Source organism: Rhincodon typus, chromosome 6, assembly GCF_021869965.1.
Source record: "Rhincodon typus isolate 14 chromosome 6, sRhiTyp1.1, whole genome shotgun sequence".
Taxonomy (NCBI): domain Eukaryota; kingdom Metazoa; phylum Chordata; class Chondrichthyes; order Orectolobiformes; family Rhincodontidae; genus Rhincodon; species Rhincodon typus.
Window position 1 is genome coordinate 64,561,167 of NC_063337.1, and position 15,674 is coordinate 64,576,840.

The window sequence follows — 15,674 nt, forward strand, 5'->3', positions numbered from 1 at the left end:
TGACTTTTCATCCAAGCCTCTTATTCAGCCTCTCTTCATAATTGAAGTGCTCCATTCCAGGCAAAATCCTGGTGAATCTCCTCTGCACCCCCTCTAATGCAATCACATCTTCAGATAGTGTGGAGAGCAGATCTGTACACAGTAGAGATAGATTAATTGTATATCTCCAGATTAATCTGCCTGTTCTTATAATCTTTGTCTCAACTGACAGAGGCAAGTGTCCCATATGCCTTCTTAACTACCCTATTAACCTGCTCTGCCACCTTCAGGGATCTGTGGACAAACACCCCAAGATCCCTCTGTCCCTGAGCTTCTAGTATCCAGCCATTCACTAACTGTCCCTTTTTCCAAAGTGCATCACCTCACACTTATCAGGGTTAAATTCTTTCTGCCACTGGATTTTCCCATCTGACCAATCCATTTACATCCTCCTGCAACCTCAGCCCTTCTTCCTCACTGTCAACCACCTGGCCCGTCATTGTCATTTGATTGATGTGTTTGTAAGCATGAGGAGCCTGGACAGAGTGGATCAGGAGAAACTATTCCCATTGATGGAACTAGAGAGCACAGATTTAAAGTAATTTATCAGAAGCTCAATGGCGACAGAGGAGAAACATTTTCATGCACTGCCTGGGGGCATAGTTTCGATTTAAGCTTTCAACAGAAATTTGGATCATCAACAGAAAAGAAACAATGTGCAGGGTGATAGGGAGAAAGCAAGAATGTGATATTGGTAAAAGCTCCAAGAGAATTGGTGTGGACATGACAGGCTGAATGACCTCCCTCTGTGTCGTAAACAGTGAATGATTCCGAGATGGCTCAGAGAAAGTGTGAGAAAGACTAGACGAAGTACAGCATGTTGCTAAATCATGGCCAGGTCGGGGGATGTGACCCTAGTGGACCATTGAAGGTTGGAAGAAAAGAAATAGCAGAAGCAACTAATCAGATAGCTTTAATCTTTAATGGCAAGCGTAAGGGCTGCCCATGTTGAAAGACACAAAATGGCCAACAAGGGATAAACAGAATTAAAACAGCCTACTCCAGCATTTAAGTGAAACATAATGGTACCTTTGAACAGGGCTACTCCAAGGCAAACAGGAGGCCCTACAAGACAGTTTGATAAGAGGGTATCTAAGGATAGACACAAGTTCATTAAATATGAGAAATGATTCCAGCCCCATTAATGAAAAGATGTTGCCCCATTAGGTGAACAGCGCCAGTTAAAACAAGGGGTGTAAATCTCACTCCATGAACCAGTCAGCCTAACACATTAAACAGCTATGAAAACAATCAGCTGAAGTTATTTTGTAGCAATCAGTTGTTTCTTTGAAGTTATGCACAATATTAAGAAATAGGTTCTAGTTAAAGATTCTTCAGATAATCGTAGAGATAGATTTCAACATAATATAGATACACATATACAACCAAAATATAATAGAAGCATTATGGAAAAACATTTAAACATAGATGTGAAAGTTAATCTGCCTCAGGAAACGCTTTCCTTATATCTAAAAGGATACCTAGCTCGTCCTGAATGAAATAGATTGTTTGCAATTTATTAGTTAAAGAAGTACAACTAACTATTCTGGGAAATTAATACTACAAATCTTATAGCTGTTAGTTAAAACCAACATCTTTTATTTGGGACAGTAGAAAATATATGAGGAATACAGATTTTGATAGGGATAGCACATGGAATACAAATGAGTGACAGAATTCAAGCAGTCCATGGAGATAAGCAAGTCTGGGAACAGACCCGAAGGAGTATAATCACTAACTTTGGCATGGGAATTAATAGGATGCATAGAAAGATCCCAAGGTCTGGCAATTACAATGCCTGTTACACCATGAAATCATGGGAACCTGGGGCTATCCACAGGAAAGCCCATCATTGATTAGGTGTTTCACAGGATTGGGTGTATGGAATAAGGGGCAAGGACACAGTGACCACACTGTATGTGATTACTGTAACACAATGTACAAAAATGTTGCATTTCACTGTAAAAACCAGTGTGTGTCATTGATCTCTCTTCCAATCTGAGTTGTAGATTAAAAGAACGACTGGGTTCTCACATTGAAGCCAGATTTGGGAAAGATCTTTGGCCCTCTCCCTACATTAACCAGTTATTGCTTGAATAAGAATAAAGTCTGCCACTTGCACAGTCTCCCATTCTGCAGTGTGATAAATACCCTTTCAGCAAGACTCACTGGATTGGTCTTTAAATCAATATTTTATCAAAGCTGATTGAGCTTTCACCATTTTGTTAAAGAATCCATCATTTGACAGAGGTCCTCTCCAAATTCACACAAGACCACTTTCTTCACATTTCCTTCACAAACCCTGTTACTTCAATCAGAAAATTCCATTTGGATTAGTCAAGCAGGCTCTGTTACTGAGTCTAATAATTAGACTGCAGTTTACTAGCAGGTCCTAATGCTAGTTATGACCATATGACTAACTGCAGTACAGGATAATAGTTAGCAGCAAGCTACTTTAATTATTGACGAGTTAGGCAGGGTACTAGCCAAGATTACACCAGCTCTTGGCTGACATTAACAGTTAAACCCTAGTTGTACTCAGATCACACAACTTCCCCTGGATTTATGATAGTTATTCACGGGCTACATAAGTTACTGCAGGATTGTTAACGTTACAGACCAAGGTCACACTGGCTATCGCCAGTGATCATTCTAGTTACCGACGTTAGCAATAGGCGTGGCAGGGTCTGGTCTGGTCTTGTCGTGTCGTCGTATTCGTATTCTCATTCTCATTCTCATTCTCATTCCCTCACCCCTGACCACTGACCACTGACCACTGACCACTGACCACTGACCAGAGGTTCAGTCTCCGGACTGTATCCAAATCTGGAGCCCGAGCCCGCGACAAAACCAACTTCTTACTGAGCATGATGGCGGCGTCACTATGGCAATTGGCCGTCTCTTAAAGGGGCGGGGCATAGCCGATAAAGGCGCAGGGAAGACGTAACGAATTAAAAGGCGGCGACAGTAAAGTGTCAAAGGAAATCGTGGCGTGTGGAACAGGTTGTTAAAGTGACATGATAAATGGTGTTAAAAAGGGTCAAGCATTGAGCAGATGATTAAATAAATAGGAACACTGCAGAATGTTTAAATAGACTTCCCATTTTGATTTGATTTTATCTATTATATACAGATGTGCCGAGATAGTGACAAGTATTGTTTTGCGTGCCATCCAGACAAATCATACCTTCCGTTAGTACATCAGGGTAAGAAAACAGAATGCAGAATGTAGTGTTACGGCTACAGTGAGGGTGCAGCTAAAGATCAATTCTAATATATGAGAGGTCCATTCATAAGTCTGTTAACAGCTGGGAAGAAGCTGTTCTTGAATCTATTGGTATGTGTTTTCAAACTTTTGTATCTTCTGCCAGATGGAATAGAGTGGAGGAGAGTATAACCGGGGTAGGAGGGGTCTTTGAATATGTTGGCTGCTTTCCCAAGGCAGCAGGAAGTATAGGTGGAGTCAATGGAAGAAAGGCTGGTTTTCCTGATGAACTGGTCTGTGTTCAAAATTCTTGTAATTTCTTGCAGTGAGCAGTTGTTATACCAAGCTGTGATGCATTTGAATAGGATTCTTTCTATGCTGCATCTGTAAAAATTGGTAAGAGTCATTGTGGAAATGCCAAATTTCTTTAGTCTTCTGAAGACATGGAGCCATTGCTGTGCTTTCTTGACCATAGAGTCAACATGGAAGGACCAGGACAGATTGTTGGTGATGTTTACTCCTGGGAATTTGAAGCTCTTGATCATCTCTGCCTCATCACCGTTGATACAGACTAGGGCATGTCCTCCACTCTACTTCCTGGAGTCGATGACCAGCTTCTTCATTTTGCTGACAATGAGGGAGAGATTGTTATCATTACACCATACCACTAAGATCTCTGTCTCTTTCCTGTACTCTGTTTCATCGTTGTTTGAGAGCCACCCGTCATTATTTGAAAGATGTCATCAGTAAATTTGTAAGTGGAGTTAGGACTGAATTTCACATAATCGTGCATGTATTATAGTAAGGGGCTGAGTATGCAGCCTTTGGGAAACCGGTGTTGAGGACTATCGTGGAGGAGGTGCTGGCACCTATCCTTACTGATTGTGGTCTGCAGGTCAGGTAGTCAAGGATTCAGTTGCAGAGGGGGAGCACAGTCCTAGGTCTTGGAGTTTGGAGATGAATTTGGTTGGAATTACGGTGTTGAAAATGGAGCTAAAGTCAATAAATAAGAGTCTGACATAGGTGTCCTTGTTATTCAGATGTTCCAGGGATGAGTATAGGTCCCGGGAGATGGTGTCTGCCATGGATCTATTGCAACAGGAGGTGAATTGTAGTGGATCAAGGCAATCGGGAAGGCTGAAGTTGGTGTGTGCCATTACTAACCTCTCAAAGCACTTCATTATAATGGATGTCAAAGCCACTGGGTGGTAGTCATTAAGGCATGTTGTCTGATTTTTCTTTGGCACTGGGATGCTAGTGGTCTTCTTGAAGCAGGTAGGAACCTCACATTGAGTAAGGAGATGTTAAAGATGTGAATATTCCTGTCAGCTGATTTGCACGGGGTCTGAATGCTTTGGAATCCATCCAGGCTAGTTGCTTTCTGTGGGTTCCCTCTCAAGAAGGCTGATCTGCCATCAGTGTGGGTGGTGACTGTGGATACAGGTGCACCCGAGGTTGTCAGGGCAGGTGACATCATTTCACTGATCTTCTATTCAAAATGAGCATAGAGTGATTTGAGCTTATCTGGGAGGGATGCATTGTTGTCAGCGATTCTACTTGCTTTGTAGCCCATTTTATCATCTAAGCCTTGCCATAATCAATGTGTATTTGTGTGGTTAGTCTGGGACTCTAGTTTAGATTGGAATTGTCTCTTGACGTCCCTGATGGCTTTGTGAAGATTGTACCTAGATTTCCTGTATGGTCACCCGACTTGAACACCTCAGACCTGAACATGAATAGAAAGTGGATCTCCTGGTTCATCTGTGGTTTCCAGTTGGTGAGCACTTGGATTAACTTCTTTGGCATGCAATCCTCTCCACACTTACTAATGAAGTCTGTGACGGTAGTGGAATTCTCATTTAGGTTGGCCGCTGAGTTCTTGAATATGGACCAGTCCACCGGCTCCAAGCAGTCACACAGGAGCTCATCCATTACCTCAGATCAGCATGATATTACTTTCTGTACCAGATTTCCATGCTGTAATTTCTGCTTATAAGCTGGTAGAAGGAACACAGCCTTATGGTCTGATGTACCAAAATGAGGCGGGGAATGGAATGGTACATGTCTTTGATGGTTCACTTACGTTTAGGAACAGGGATTTGATTGGATTTAATTTGATTTATTATGATTTCTATTAGAACTTACACTTTCACTGTCTTTGGTAGCACTTGTTCTTTTCCTACAATATATCCCAGTTAAGTTAGTCTTGTTTTCGAAATTCAGTTTTGGCTAAATTTATTACTCAGCCAGACAACTGTAATTGCTTAAACAGGTTTTCTACTTGTCTTAAATGCTTTTCCCATGTGCTACTATATGTTATAACATCAAATAAATAAACTAAACCATTACAAAAAACAACTACTACTTTATTCATAAACCTCTGAAATGTAGCTGGGGCATTCTTTGACCCAAATTGGTACCTATTTACTATAACAGAAGTCCTTAGTCCTTGATGTCAGTACCATTACTCCTTCAATAGATCATTCTTAGAAAGGAATAATGTACTGTGATTCCTATCAATGCAGTCTTTCAACCATGGAACTGGGCACAAATTTGTCATTATGACTGCGTTCATTTCTCTATAATCTAGTTAGTTGGGTCTAGTTGACCCATCCAATTTGGGAACCAATATTATTGGTGAACTCTAGTTGCTTTGATTAGGTTCAATTATCATTGAAACATTGAAATTAGGAGCAGAGGTAGGCCGTTGGACCTTTTGAGTCTAGTCCAACACTTAGAACAATCATGGCTGATTATCCAACTTAGTATCCCATTCCCACTTTCTCCTACCTGTTGATCCTTTTCGGCCAAAGATCTGTATTTTTTCTTGAAAACAGTCAATACTTTGACCTCAACCACATTCTATGACAGAGAATTCCACAGGATTATTACTAAAGAAAATTCTATGTGGCCTATCCATATCCTATGACCACCTGGTTCTGGAATCTCTGATCATTGGGAAAAACCTTTCTGCATTTATCCTGACTGGTCCTGTTTCTATGAGATGGGGCTTTATTCATTGGAGTGTTGGAGGCTGACGGTTGACCTTATCAAGGTTTATAAAATCATGATGGGTATGGATAGGTCTTCTTCACAGAGTAGGGGAACTCAAAACTAGAGAGTATAGTTTTAAGGTGAGAGGGGAAAGATTTAAAAAAGACCTGAGGAGCAGCTTTTTCACGCAGAGCGTGGTGCATGTATGGAACGAGCTGCCAGAGGAGGTGTTGGAAGCGGGTACAATTACAATATTTAGAAGACAGGGTTTTGAGGGATACAGATCAAATGTTGGCAAATGGGACTAGGTTAGATTGGGATGTCTGGTTGGCGCAAACGAGTTGGACCAAAGAATCTATTTCCATGCTGTATGACTTTGTGACTCTATAATTGTAGATCAGACAGTACAGAGGAGGCCCTTCAGCCCATCATGTCTGTACCACCAAAAATGTAGTACTAGTTACAGGTGTCCCACTTTCCAGCAATAGTCTTGAATGTTATGACACTTCAAGTGCTCCTCCAAGTACGTTTTCAAGGTTGTGAGGTTTCCACCTCAACCATCCTCCCAGGCAATGCATTTCAGCCCCATTAAACCCTCTGGGTGAAAAATAATTTCCTCAAAAATTCTATGAAGCTCCTGCCTTTAATTTTAAAATTAAGACGTCTTGTTATTGACCTTTCAACTAAGGAGAACAGTTGCTTTTTATTCACCGTGTCCATATCCTTCATAATCTTATATACCTCTATCAGGTACCCCCCCTCAACCTTGTCCGCTCCAAAGAAAACGATCCGAACTTACTCAGCCTCTCATCCTAGCTGAAATGCTCCAGCCCGGGCATCAACCCAGTGAATTTCCTCTGCATCCCCTCCAGTGCAGTCACATCCTTCCTGTCATGTGGTGACCAAAACTGCACATCGCACTCCAGCTGTGGCCAACCAAACAGCTCCAAACTGACCTCATAATCTATACGATGACTGATAAAGGTCAGAAGTCACACAAAACTAGGTTATAGTCCAAAAGGTTTATTTGAAATCTCTAGCTTTCAGAGCGCTGCTCCTCGTCAGATGAAGTGAAGTGAAGGAGCAGCGCTCCGAAAGCTTGTGATTTCTAATAAACCTGTTGGACTATAACCTAGTGGCATAGAGTCATAGGGTTATACAGGACAGAAACCGAGCTTTTGGTCCAAGCTGTCCATGCAGAACATAATCCTAAACTGAACTATTCCCACCTGCCTGCTACGGGCTCATATCCCTCCAAACCTTTCTGGCCTCGTCTGCCCCAGTCCAACACCTCCACATCATGACTGATAACAGCCAGCATCACAAACACCTTCTTAAGTACCCTATTAACTTGTCCTACTACTCTCAGGGATTTGTGGAAAGTAACCCAAAATCCCTCTGTTCCTCTGAGCTTCCTGGTGTCCTGCCATCCATTCATATTTGTCATATTCCTTTTTCCAAAGTGCATGACCTCACTTTTATCAGGGCTAAATTCCATCAGCCATTGATGTGCCCATCTGACCTGTTTGTTTATATTCTCCTGTAACCTAACACCTTCCTCCTCTCTATCAAAACCTGTCTAGTCTTTGTGTCATTCAAACTTACTTATCATCCTTCCACATTCTCATCTACATCATTGATGAATATTGCACCTTCAGCCTTCTACCATCCTCTGTCTCCTCTCACTAAGCCAATTTTGGATCCAATTTACCAAGTTACTCTGGATCCCATGAGCTTTTATTTTCTTTATCATATTCCCATGTGGGACCTTGTCAAAGGCCTTGCTGAATACCATATAAACTATGTCAACTGCCCTACCCTCATTCATATACTTGATCACCTCCTCGAAAAATCCTACCAGATTTCCTTGTGACAAAGCCATGCTGGTAATCCCTGATCAAACCTTACCTCTCTAAATGGAGATTGATTTTCTCCTTTATGATTTCACCAATCGATTCCCACCACTGATCTTAGACTCACTGGACTATAGATCTCTGGTCTATCTTTGCCACCTTTCATATAAAGTGCAATCATATTAATTGTACTCCAGTTTTTTGGCACTTGCCCCATGATAGACACAGTTTGAAAATTTAGGTTAGGGCCAGTATTTCTCCCACAACAGCCTTGGGTACAGTTCATCTGGACCTGGGGATTTGTTCACTCTTAAATTTACCAAAACCTCCAATAACTCCTCACTTCTTATATCTATCTGCTCAAGAACTTCAGTCTATCTTCTTGAATTCTGTACTTGCATCCTCCTTCTGCCAAGTAAAGGCAGACATGAAGGATTTGAAAGAATATAGGCAAAATGATGGCAAATGGGACTAGATTAATTTGGGATATCTAGTGGCTATGGACGAGTTGGACTGAAGGGTCAGTTTCTGTGCTGTACATCTCTATGACAAAATGAACCGGATGATCTCCTTCTTTATTGTAACTTTTATGTGATTCAAGACCATTCAGATAATAAGAAATAGGAGCAGGAATAGGCCATCAAACCCTTGAGCTTGCCCCACCATTCAATACCATCACAGATGAAATGAGTTGGTACAAATCTAATGAAATGTCTTATCATTTGTCAATTCAAGAGAATAAAGAGTTCCTGTGACTATCCAAACTTGACTCTACTTGTGAATAATTTCCATGCTGCCCATCATTAGATGAAGATGAAGTTCTAGAGAGTTCTGCAAGCTGAGTTGATTCAAAGTAGATCAAACTATCTTGTCCAATACAAATTTCACCCATTCTCATTGTCAAAATGCTGAGGATACGCATGAGCACAAGCAACAAATATCACCCTCCTCCTATGCCTGAAATTCTAGAATTTGCTTCTTCCATCTCTCGTGAGGTGCTTTCTAAAACTATCTCTTTGCTTAAGTTTTCAGTGATCAGGTTGATTAGGTGGTTCCCTTCAACAGCCTAACAAAAATCAGTTTTGCTGTTAAATGCAAAGGATGCTTCCAAAGGTGCAGTACTGAAAATTGAATTGCAGAATTCTACCAAGCAAGAGTTAATACTTAGTAGGAAGATGGGGGAGAAATGAAAATACACTGTAAATTGCATTGCCAGTAAGGTGAACACTCCTTGTTTTCTGTTTGTACTAATGCTCTGCCTTACTTGGCAAATCTCAATTGTGCATAAGATGCATTTATACTTGTTCAGACTAGACCTGTTCAACATTGTTAATAACACCTTACAGAAAATACCCTTGTGGTTTGTGATATGATATGAACTATTCACTTTTTTACTGGTAAATAATTATTACTCTTTGCATATTTTCTTACATTTACCTATGAACTCTACAAATGGGTATTATTGAGAATCAGCACTTTTAGTGCAAAAATTAAGGCACATCAAAATGACTGTTTATAATATTAATGCATGCAAATTTAATAATCTACATTGTCATTTTTCTGCAGATACTAAATACACAAATACACATATTAAACCCTACAGCGAGCAGGTGGACAAAGGAATTTTACATGACCATGCTAAGCACTTAGGTGTTAACATAAATAGCAATTTCTTTGTTATGAACCAGCACTTCAACTATTTAATGTTTGTAAATGAGCTCGAAATATGAAAAATAAACTAGCTTTATTTTTCTTCATAAATAAGATCGGTTATAAAATGATACAAGCATTATAAAATTATTTGTGGCTGACGAGGGAGAAGCCACCCATTTCAACTGGACAAAGCAAGGTGCACCCATGTTTCTGATCTATGGGTAAGGTTTGAATATTCCCTAGAACAGCAACTGAAGATTGACCCAAAATAAATTTGGTACTCTCCCTCAGTTTCATAAATTCAGCATTCTAGTGAGAAGACAGCAGCACAAGGGCTAGGCAACACAGCCTTTTGTATCTTAAGGACTTGAATGTTTTGGGTGGTCTCATGGCATAGTACGTTTCCATCACAGAAGAACAGAACACATTTTAGGCTATGGCATAGAGCTCTTGATCACCCCTTCACTGCTGCAAGCAGTATGCTGCCTTCCTCTAGGGACAGGCAGGACAATGGTCAAAGGATTTTCCTGCATACCTCACACCATTCAGTTACACAATGGCAAAAGGAGAGATTTAAGGGCCATTCTTGTCCCTTTTTCAAATTGAGAATTGGGCTACCAAGGACATAAAAGTGCTTTAAAAGCAATGTGTTTTAAAAGGTAAATCCTCTATTGATTCAGTAAAATGAATGATACTTTTAACAGTAAAGCATATTGGACTTTGCCAAGATTTGTCAAGTAGCAAACCTGATATTATCATTTCTGAAAAAGGGTGTAGGCCCGAAACGTCAGCCTTTCTGCTCCTATGATGCTGCTTGGCCTGCTGTGTTCATCCAGCTCTGCACCTCGTTGTCTAGTATAATGTTTTAACTTTTTTTTGAAACTAAAAATATCAGGAATGGAAAGAAAAGAAATTATGAAATGGCAAAGTAACAGGTCAGACCACACAAATGCCCAAATATTTAAGGGGAGACAGAAAGGTAGCAGGGGTGCATTTGCACAGCAGTAAACCAGGAAATTTCAGGATGGCAGAGAATTGGTCAAACTTAAAGGCAGGGATCACATTAAAATTGCTTTATTCCATTTTCCATCCGACCAGATTGTGCTTTTGGTCAGAAATGTCCATGATAAAACGCTACAATATCAGAGAGGATCAGGGTTTGTTGGATATTAGAATTGGTACGTAGCATGGCAGGGAGCGAGGGAGAGATTGTGGGGTTGGGTGGGAGTTTTAGCCAAAAGTTAGAAGAAGGGGTAGACTTTTGAGCTGGTTTCAGTTAGTTGTGGGGTGGTTGTGACAAAGACAGAAGATGTCAGATATTAGAGTTAGAATGGAAATGTTCCTGCTATTCCTGGCCCACAAGAAGTGCTGCAAAATCTTTTCACTGCCGGATTTGAGACCTTCCCAACTTACATTGGGAGAGACATTTCCTGAGCTTTGAAAATCCCAGCCTGACACGGTCCCAATTTAAGTGCTTGTCAAAATCTGAATGATGGAGACTCATCAATAGAATCAGTTAAACATCTTTCAAGAGCAGGTTACTTAGCCAAACTTAAACTCATTGTGATTAAAGGAAATGTTAAAGCATTTGCAGTGGGTTTCAAATTTTTAAAACTTCACCAGCCTTTTGGGAAGGGTAAAAACATGCTATTATGGTAAATTTAGCCATACAATAATCATATAATGTATAAATAGGGAATGTCACCTAAACTGAAGAGTAATGCCAAAGTAAAATATTCCTATACAGAGACACATATTAAAAATAAGGGATTTAAAGTAATCTTAATTTTACTTATCATCTTGCACCTTACAAAATAAAGTGACCTACTACAGAAATATACGAACACATGAATTTGGAGTAACAGTCTGCCATTCCCGAGACCCAGGTAATGTTCTGGGGAGGGATCTTGATCAACCGGCTCACTAGGTCGAGGAATGGCAGATGGAGTTTGATTCAGATAGATGCAAAGTGTTGCACATTGGTCAGACAAACTAGGGCAGGAGTTACACAGAGTAAGGCCCTGAGGTGTGTTGTTGAACAGAGAGACCTCGGTGTGCAAGGTACACAGCTACAGATGAAAAACAGGAGCAAGTAGGAAAGTGGAGTTGAGACCAGGAAAAGATCAGCATGATCATGTTAAATGGCGGAGCGGGCTTGAAGGACTAAATTGCCTACTCCCACTCCTAATTTCCTCTGTTCTTGAAAGTGGCGTCACAGGTAGACAGGGAGGTGAAGAAAGTATTTTGCGTGGTTTTCTTCAGGAGTTGGAATGTCATGTTATGGCTGTAAAATACCTTGGTGAGGCCAAATTTGGCATCCTGCATACAATTTTGGTCAGCCTTCTAAGAATATTTTGAAATTGGAAAGAATGCAAAAAATATTTACAAGGATATTACCGTGACTGGAATCGTAGAATCCCTACAATGTGGAAGCAGGCCGTTCAGCCATCGAGTTCACACCCACCCTCTAAAGAGCATTCCACCCAGCCCAGCCTCCAACCCTATGCTGTAACTGTGCATTTCCCATGACTCATTCACCTAGCCTGCTCATCCCCGGACACTATGGGCAGTTTAGCTTGGCCAATCTGCCCAACCTACACATCTTTGGACTGTGGGAAGAAACTGGAGCACCCAGAGAAAACCCACGCAGATGCAGGGAGAAAGTACAAACTTCACATAGTTGCCTGAGGCTGGAATCAAACCTGGGTCCTTGGCACTGAAGCCCAGCCACCATTGAAGGTTTGAGTTATGAGGAGAGGCTGGATAGGCTGGGACTTTTTTTCCCTGGAGTGTAGAAGGCGTGACCTGATAGAGATTTATAAAATCACACGGGGCATAAATAAGGTGAATTGTGAAATAACTCCACAAAGGCCAGTATCCTGTCACCAAGTCACCCTTTATTTACATGTGCATAGTACATGTCACACAGACACAGCTAGTTAGCAGCTCTGCTGGAGTTGTCCCTTTCATTGCATGAGGGGCGGTCTTATAATCAAATAGGAACCGGGACAGTTTGGCATCGAGTGAATCTGTAGGCTGCTTCTTTAAGCCTGCCTTCAAAGTTTGGACTGCTCTTTCCACCAGACCATTGGACAATGAATGATATGGAGCTGTCTTTACCTGCCTAATGCCATTTGACTTTAGAAAATACTCAAATTCCCTGCTGGTAAATGATGGCCCATTGTCCGTGACTAACACCTCTGGGAGTCCATATATTGCAAAAGATGCTCACAACTTTTCAGTCGTCATCCCTGTGTTTGACAAATGAATGCTATGCCCAATCAACACTTTGAAAGGACGAGCATAATGGCTAAAAACATAGAGTCCATGAAAGGACTGGCATATTCGACATATAATCAAGTTTAGGGTTTACCCAGTCATTCACATGAATGTGATGGAGCTGCTGGCAGCAATCTTTGTCCTTGCTGGCACTGACCCATCAGCACGGCTCTGCCAGCATACCAGACATAAAAATTCTTGCCAACATCTTAATTTTGGAAATCCCTGAATGACCTTGGTGGAGTTCAGCCAGTATCTGGCAGTGGCCTTTTTCTCAAGAAACTCACTTTTGCTCCTCATAATAATATGCCATCCTCTGTGGTGATCTGGTCTTGCTAAGTCCAGAAAGCTTTCACTTTCAGTTGTGATAGCCCTTTTGTGACCCAAACACTACCAGCTGTTTTAGTTTTGCCAGGACCGGATCTTTTTGTACCCACAGGTCTGATATCATCAGTGGTAACTGGAAATGTGTCAAGAAAGTTTACAACCCCAGAACGGACTGTTCTACTGGCCGCACAACTGTTGGTGTATCCAAGCATCTGCATTTGCCACTTGGCCTCCTGGATGACGTTCCAACCTATAATTTCACACACTCAAAATAAGAGCCAACTACTGCATTCAACCTGAAGCTATGGGCAGCACAACCCTGTCCTCTTTAAGTAGCCAGAGCACGGGTTTGTGGTCTGTCACTATAACAAATTTACATCCATAAGGTTATCGACAGAGCTTTCTCACACCAAAGATGACCGTCAACCATTCCTTCTCCATCTGGGCGCATCTTCGATCAGTATCAGCCAAAGTCTAGAAAGCACACACTATCGGGCGTTCTTCTCCGTCGGGCCACCAGTGAGCCAGTATTACCCTGATTCCATACAGGGAGGCATGGCATGTCAACATCACATCTTACTTGAAATCATAGTGTGCCGTCTCCTTAGATGATGACAGCTGCTTCTTCATTTCCCTAAAGACTATGTTTTGGCTACGAGATCATTTCTAAGGCTGACCCTTTTTCAATAGCAGATGTAAGGATGCCAGGATGGAGGCTGGTTTACATATGAGTGTCTTGTAATAATTTATCAAACCGAGGAAAGACCTAAGTTCTGGTACAAACATGGGAGCCAGGGTACCTTTGATTATCCTCACTTTATCTTCCAATGGGCGTAACCTGAGTTTTGTCGGCTCTGTAGTCCAAGTACATCACTTGGGGTGCCTGAAACACAAATTTCTTTCCTCCTAAGGTGTACTCCTACCTTGGAGAAATATTTGAACACTATGCCCAAGTTCTCTAAAATGGTCTTTATTGGTCTTCCTGGTTATTGGCACATCATCCAGATAAATAGCAATCTGGGGTAGACCTTGTAAAATATTCTCCATTGTCCATTGGAAAATGGCACAGGCTGATGATACCCCAAAAGCCAGTCTTCTATATTAATGCATACTCTTATGGTTAATAATTGTAGCATCCAATCCTCATCTGGTCACAATTGTAGGTATGCATTGCTCATGTTCAGCTTCATGAAGGACAGTCCCAACCCCCACCAGTTTTGCATAAAAGTCCTTGATGAGAGGGATTGCATATTAATCCAGTTACAAAAAGTGATTTACCATTTGTTTAAAACCCCTGCAAAGATCAAGCAATCCATCAGGCTTCAGAATTGGAAAGACCATGCTGCCTATTCTGCAAACTGTTACTGGTTTGATGAATCCTTTGTTTTCCAGCTTTCTGGTTTCTGCCTCTACTTTTGTGCATAAGGCAAGTGCCACTGGGTAGGCCTTTCAGAATCAGGGAATTGCTTCTTGGTCAACACGTAAGGTGATCTTGACTCTTTTGATAGTCCCTAGACCTGTGTGATAAATTTCTGGGTATTTAAATAGGACTTCACTCAGGCAGCCATTTTCTAATTAAAAAATGTTGAGTCAATCAAGTTGAATCTTGCTCAACCATCAAGCCTGGGTACAAGCCTTTTACTATAATTTGTGGTAAATGAATCAGTTGCTTCACATATAAGACCAGAACTGAAATTGTACTCTTAATCTGTTGTCGTTCCTCGGTTTAGTTCTCAGCCTGTCTGAGGTCTTATGCAAACTCAAGGGTTGGACGCCAGAGCAAATTTTGGTAAAGACTGGTTCCACAATCATTTGATTTGGTTTGATTTCATCTCATTTCATTTCATTTATTGTTACATGTACCTAAGTGCAGTGAAAAGCTTTGTTTGCCAGCAGTATAGATAGATCACAGTAAGCAAGGGCATACAGATCATAGGGTGAAAAAAAACTTGGTCAGAGTGAGGCATATAGGTTACACCACACAAGATGTGCACTAGGCAAGATCAACATTAACATTATTTTAAGTTAGAAAGACACAAGGAGAGTATGCAAACTCCACACAGACAGTCGCCCATGGGTGGAATCGAACCTGGGTCCCTGGTGCTGTGAGGCAGCAGAGCTAACCACTGAGCCACCATGCCATTTTGTGGTCAGTCTGGAGGGAATAATGGTATTGATGGTGTAACTGGAGTCGATGAGCAGGAGTCTAATGTAGATGTCCTTGTTGTCCAGATGTTGCAGGGATGAATGCAGGGCTAGGGAATTGGCATCCCCTGTGGACCTGAGACAACAAGGTGCAGGGCTGGATGAACACAGCAGGCCAA

General features: G+C 41.4%; 1 protein-coding gene across 8 annotated transcripts in view; it reads right to left on the reverse strand.

Moving 5' to 3' along the window:
* The window catches only part of cfap410 (cilia and flagella associated protein 410), a 57,218-nt gene extending 54,268 nt beyond the window's left edge, over nucleotides 1-2,950 (reverse strand). For 2 of the 8 annotated variants that reach the window (XM_048597686.1, XM_048597687.1), the window contains exon 1: nucleotides 2,835-2,939. In XM_048597686.1, coding sequence (XP_048453643.1) covers nucleotides 2,835-2,908 — 74 coding nt within the window. In that variant the 5' untranslated portion in view covers nucleotides 2,909-2,939. Of the gene's footprint in view, nucleotides 1-2,699; nucleotides 2,793-2,834 lie in introns of those variants that run through there. The other 6 variants (XM_048597689.1, XM_048597693.1, XM_048597688.1 and 3 more) reach the window with 6 other exon arrangements.
* Between the last annotated feature and the right edge of the window lie 12,724 nt (nucleotides 2,951-15,674).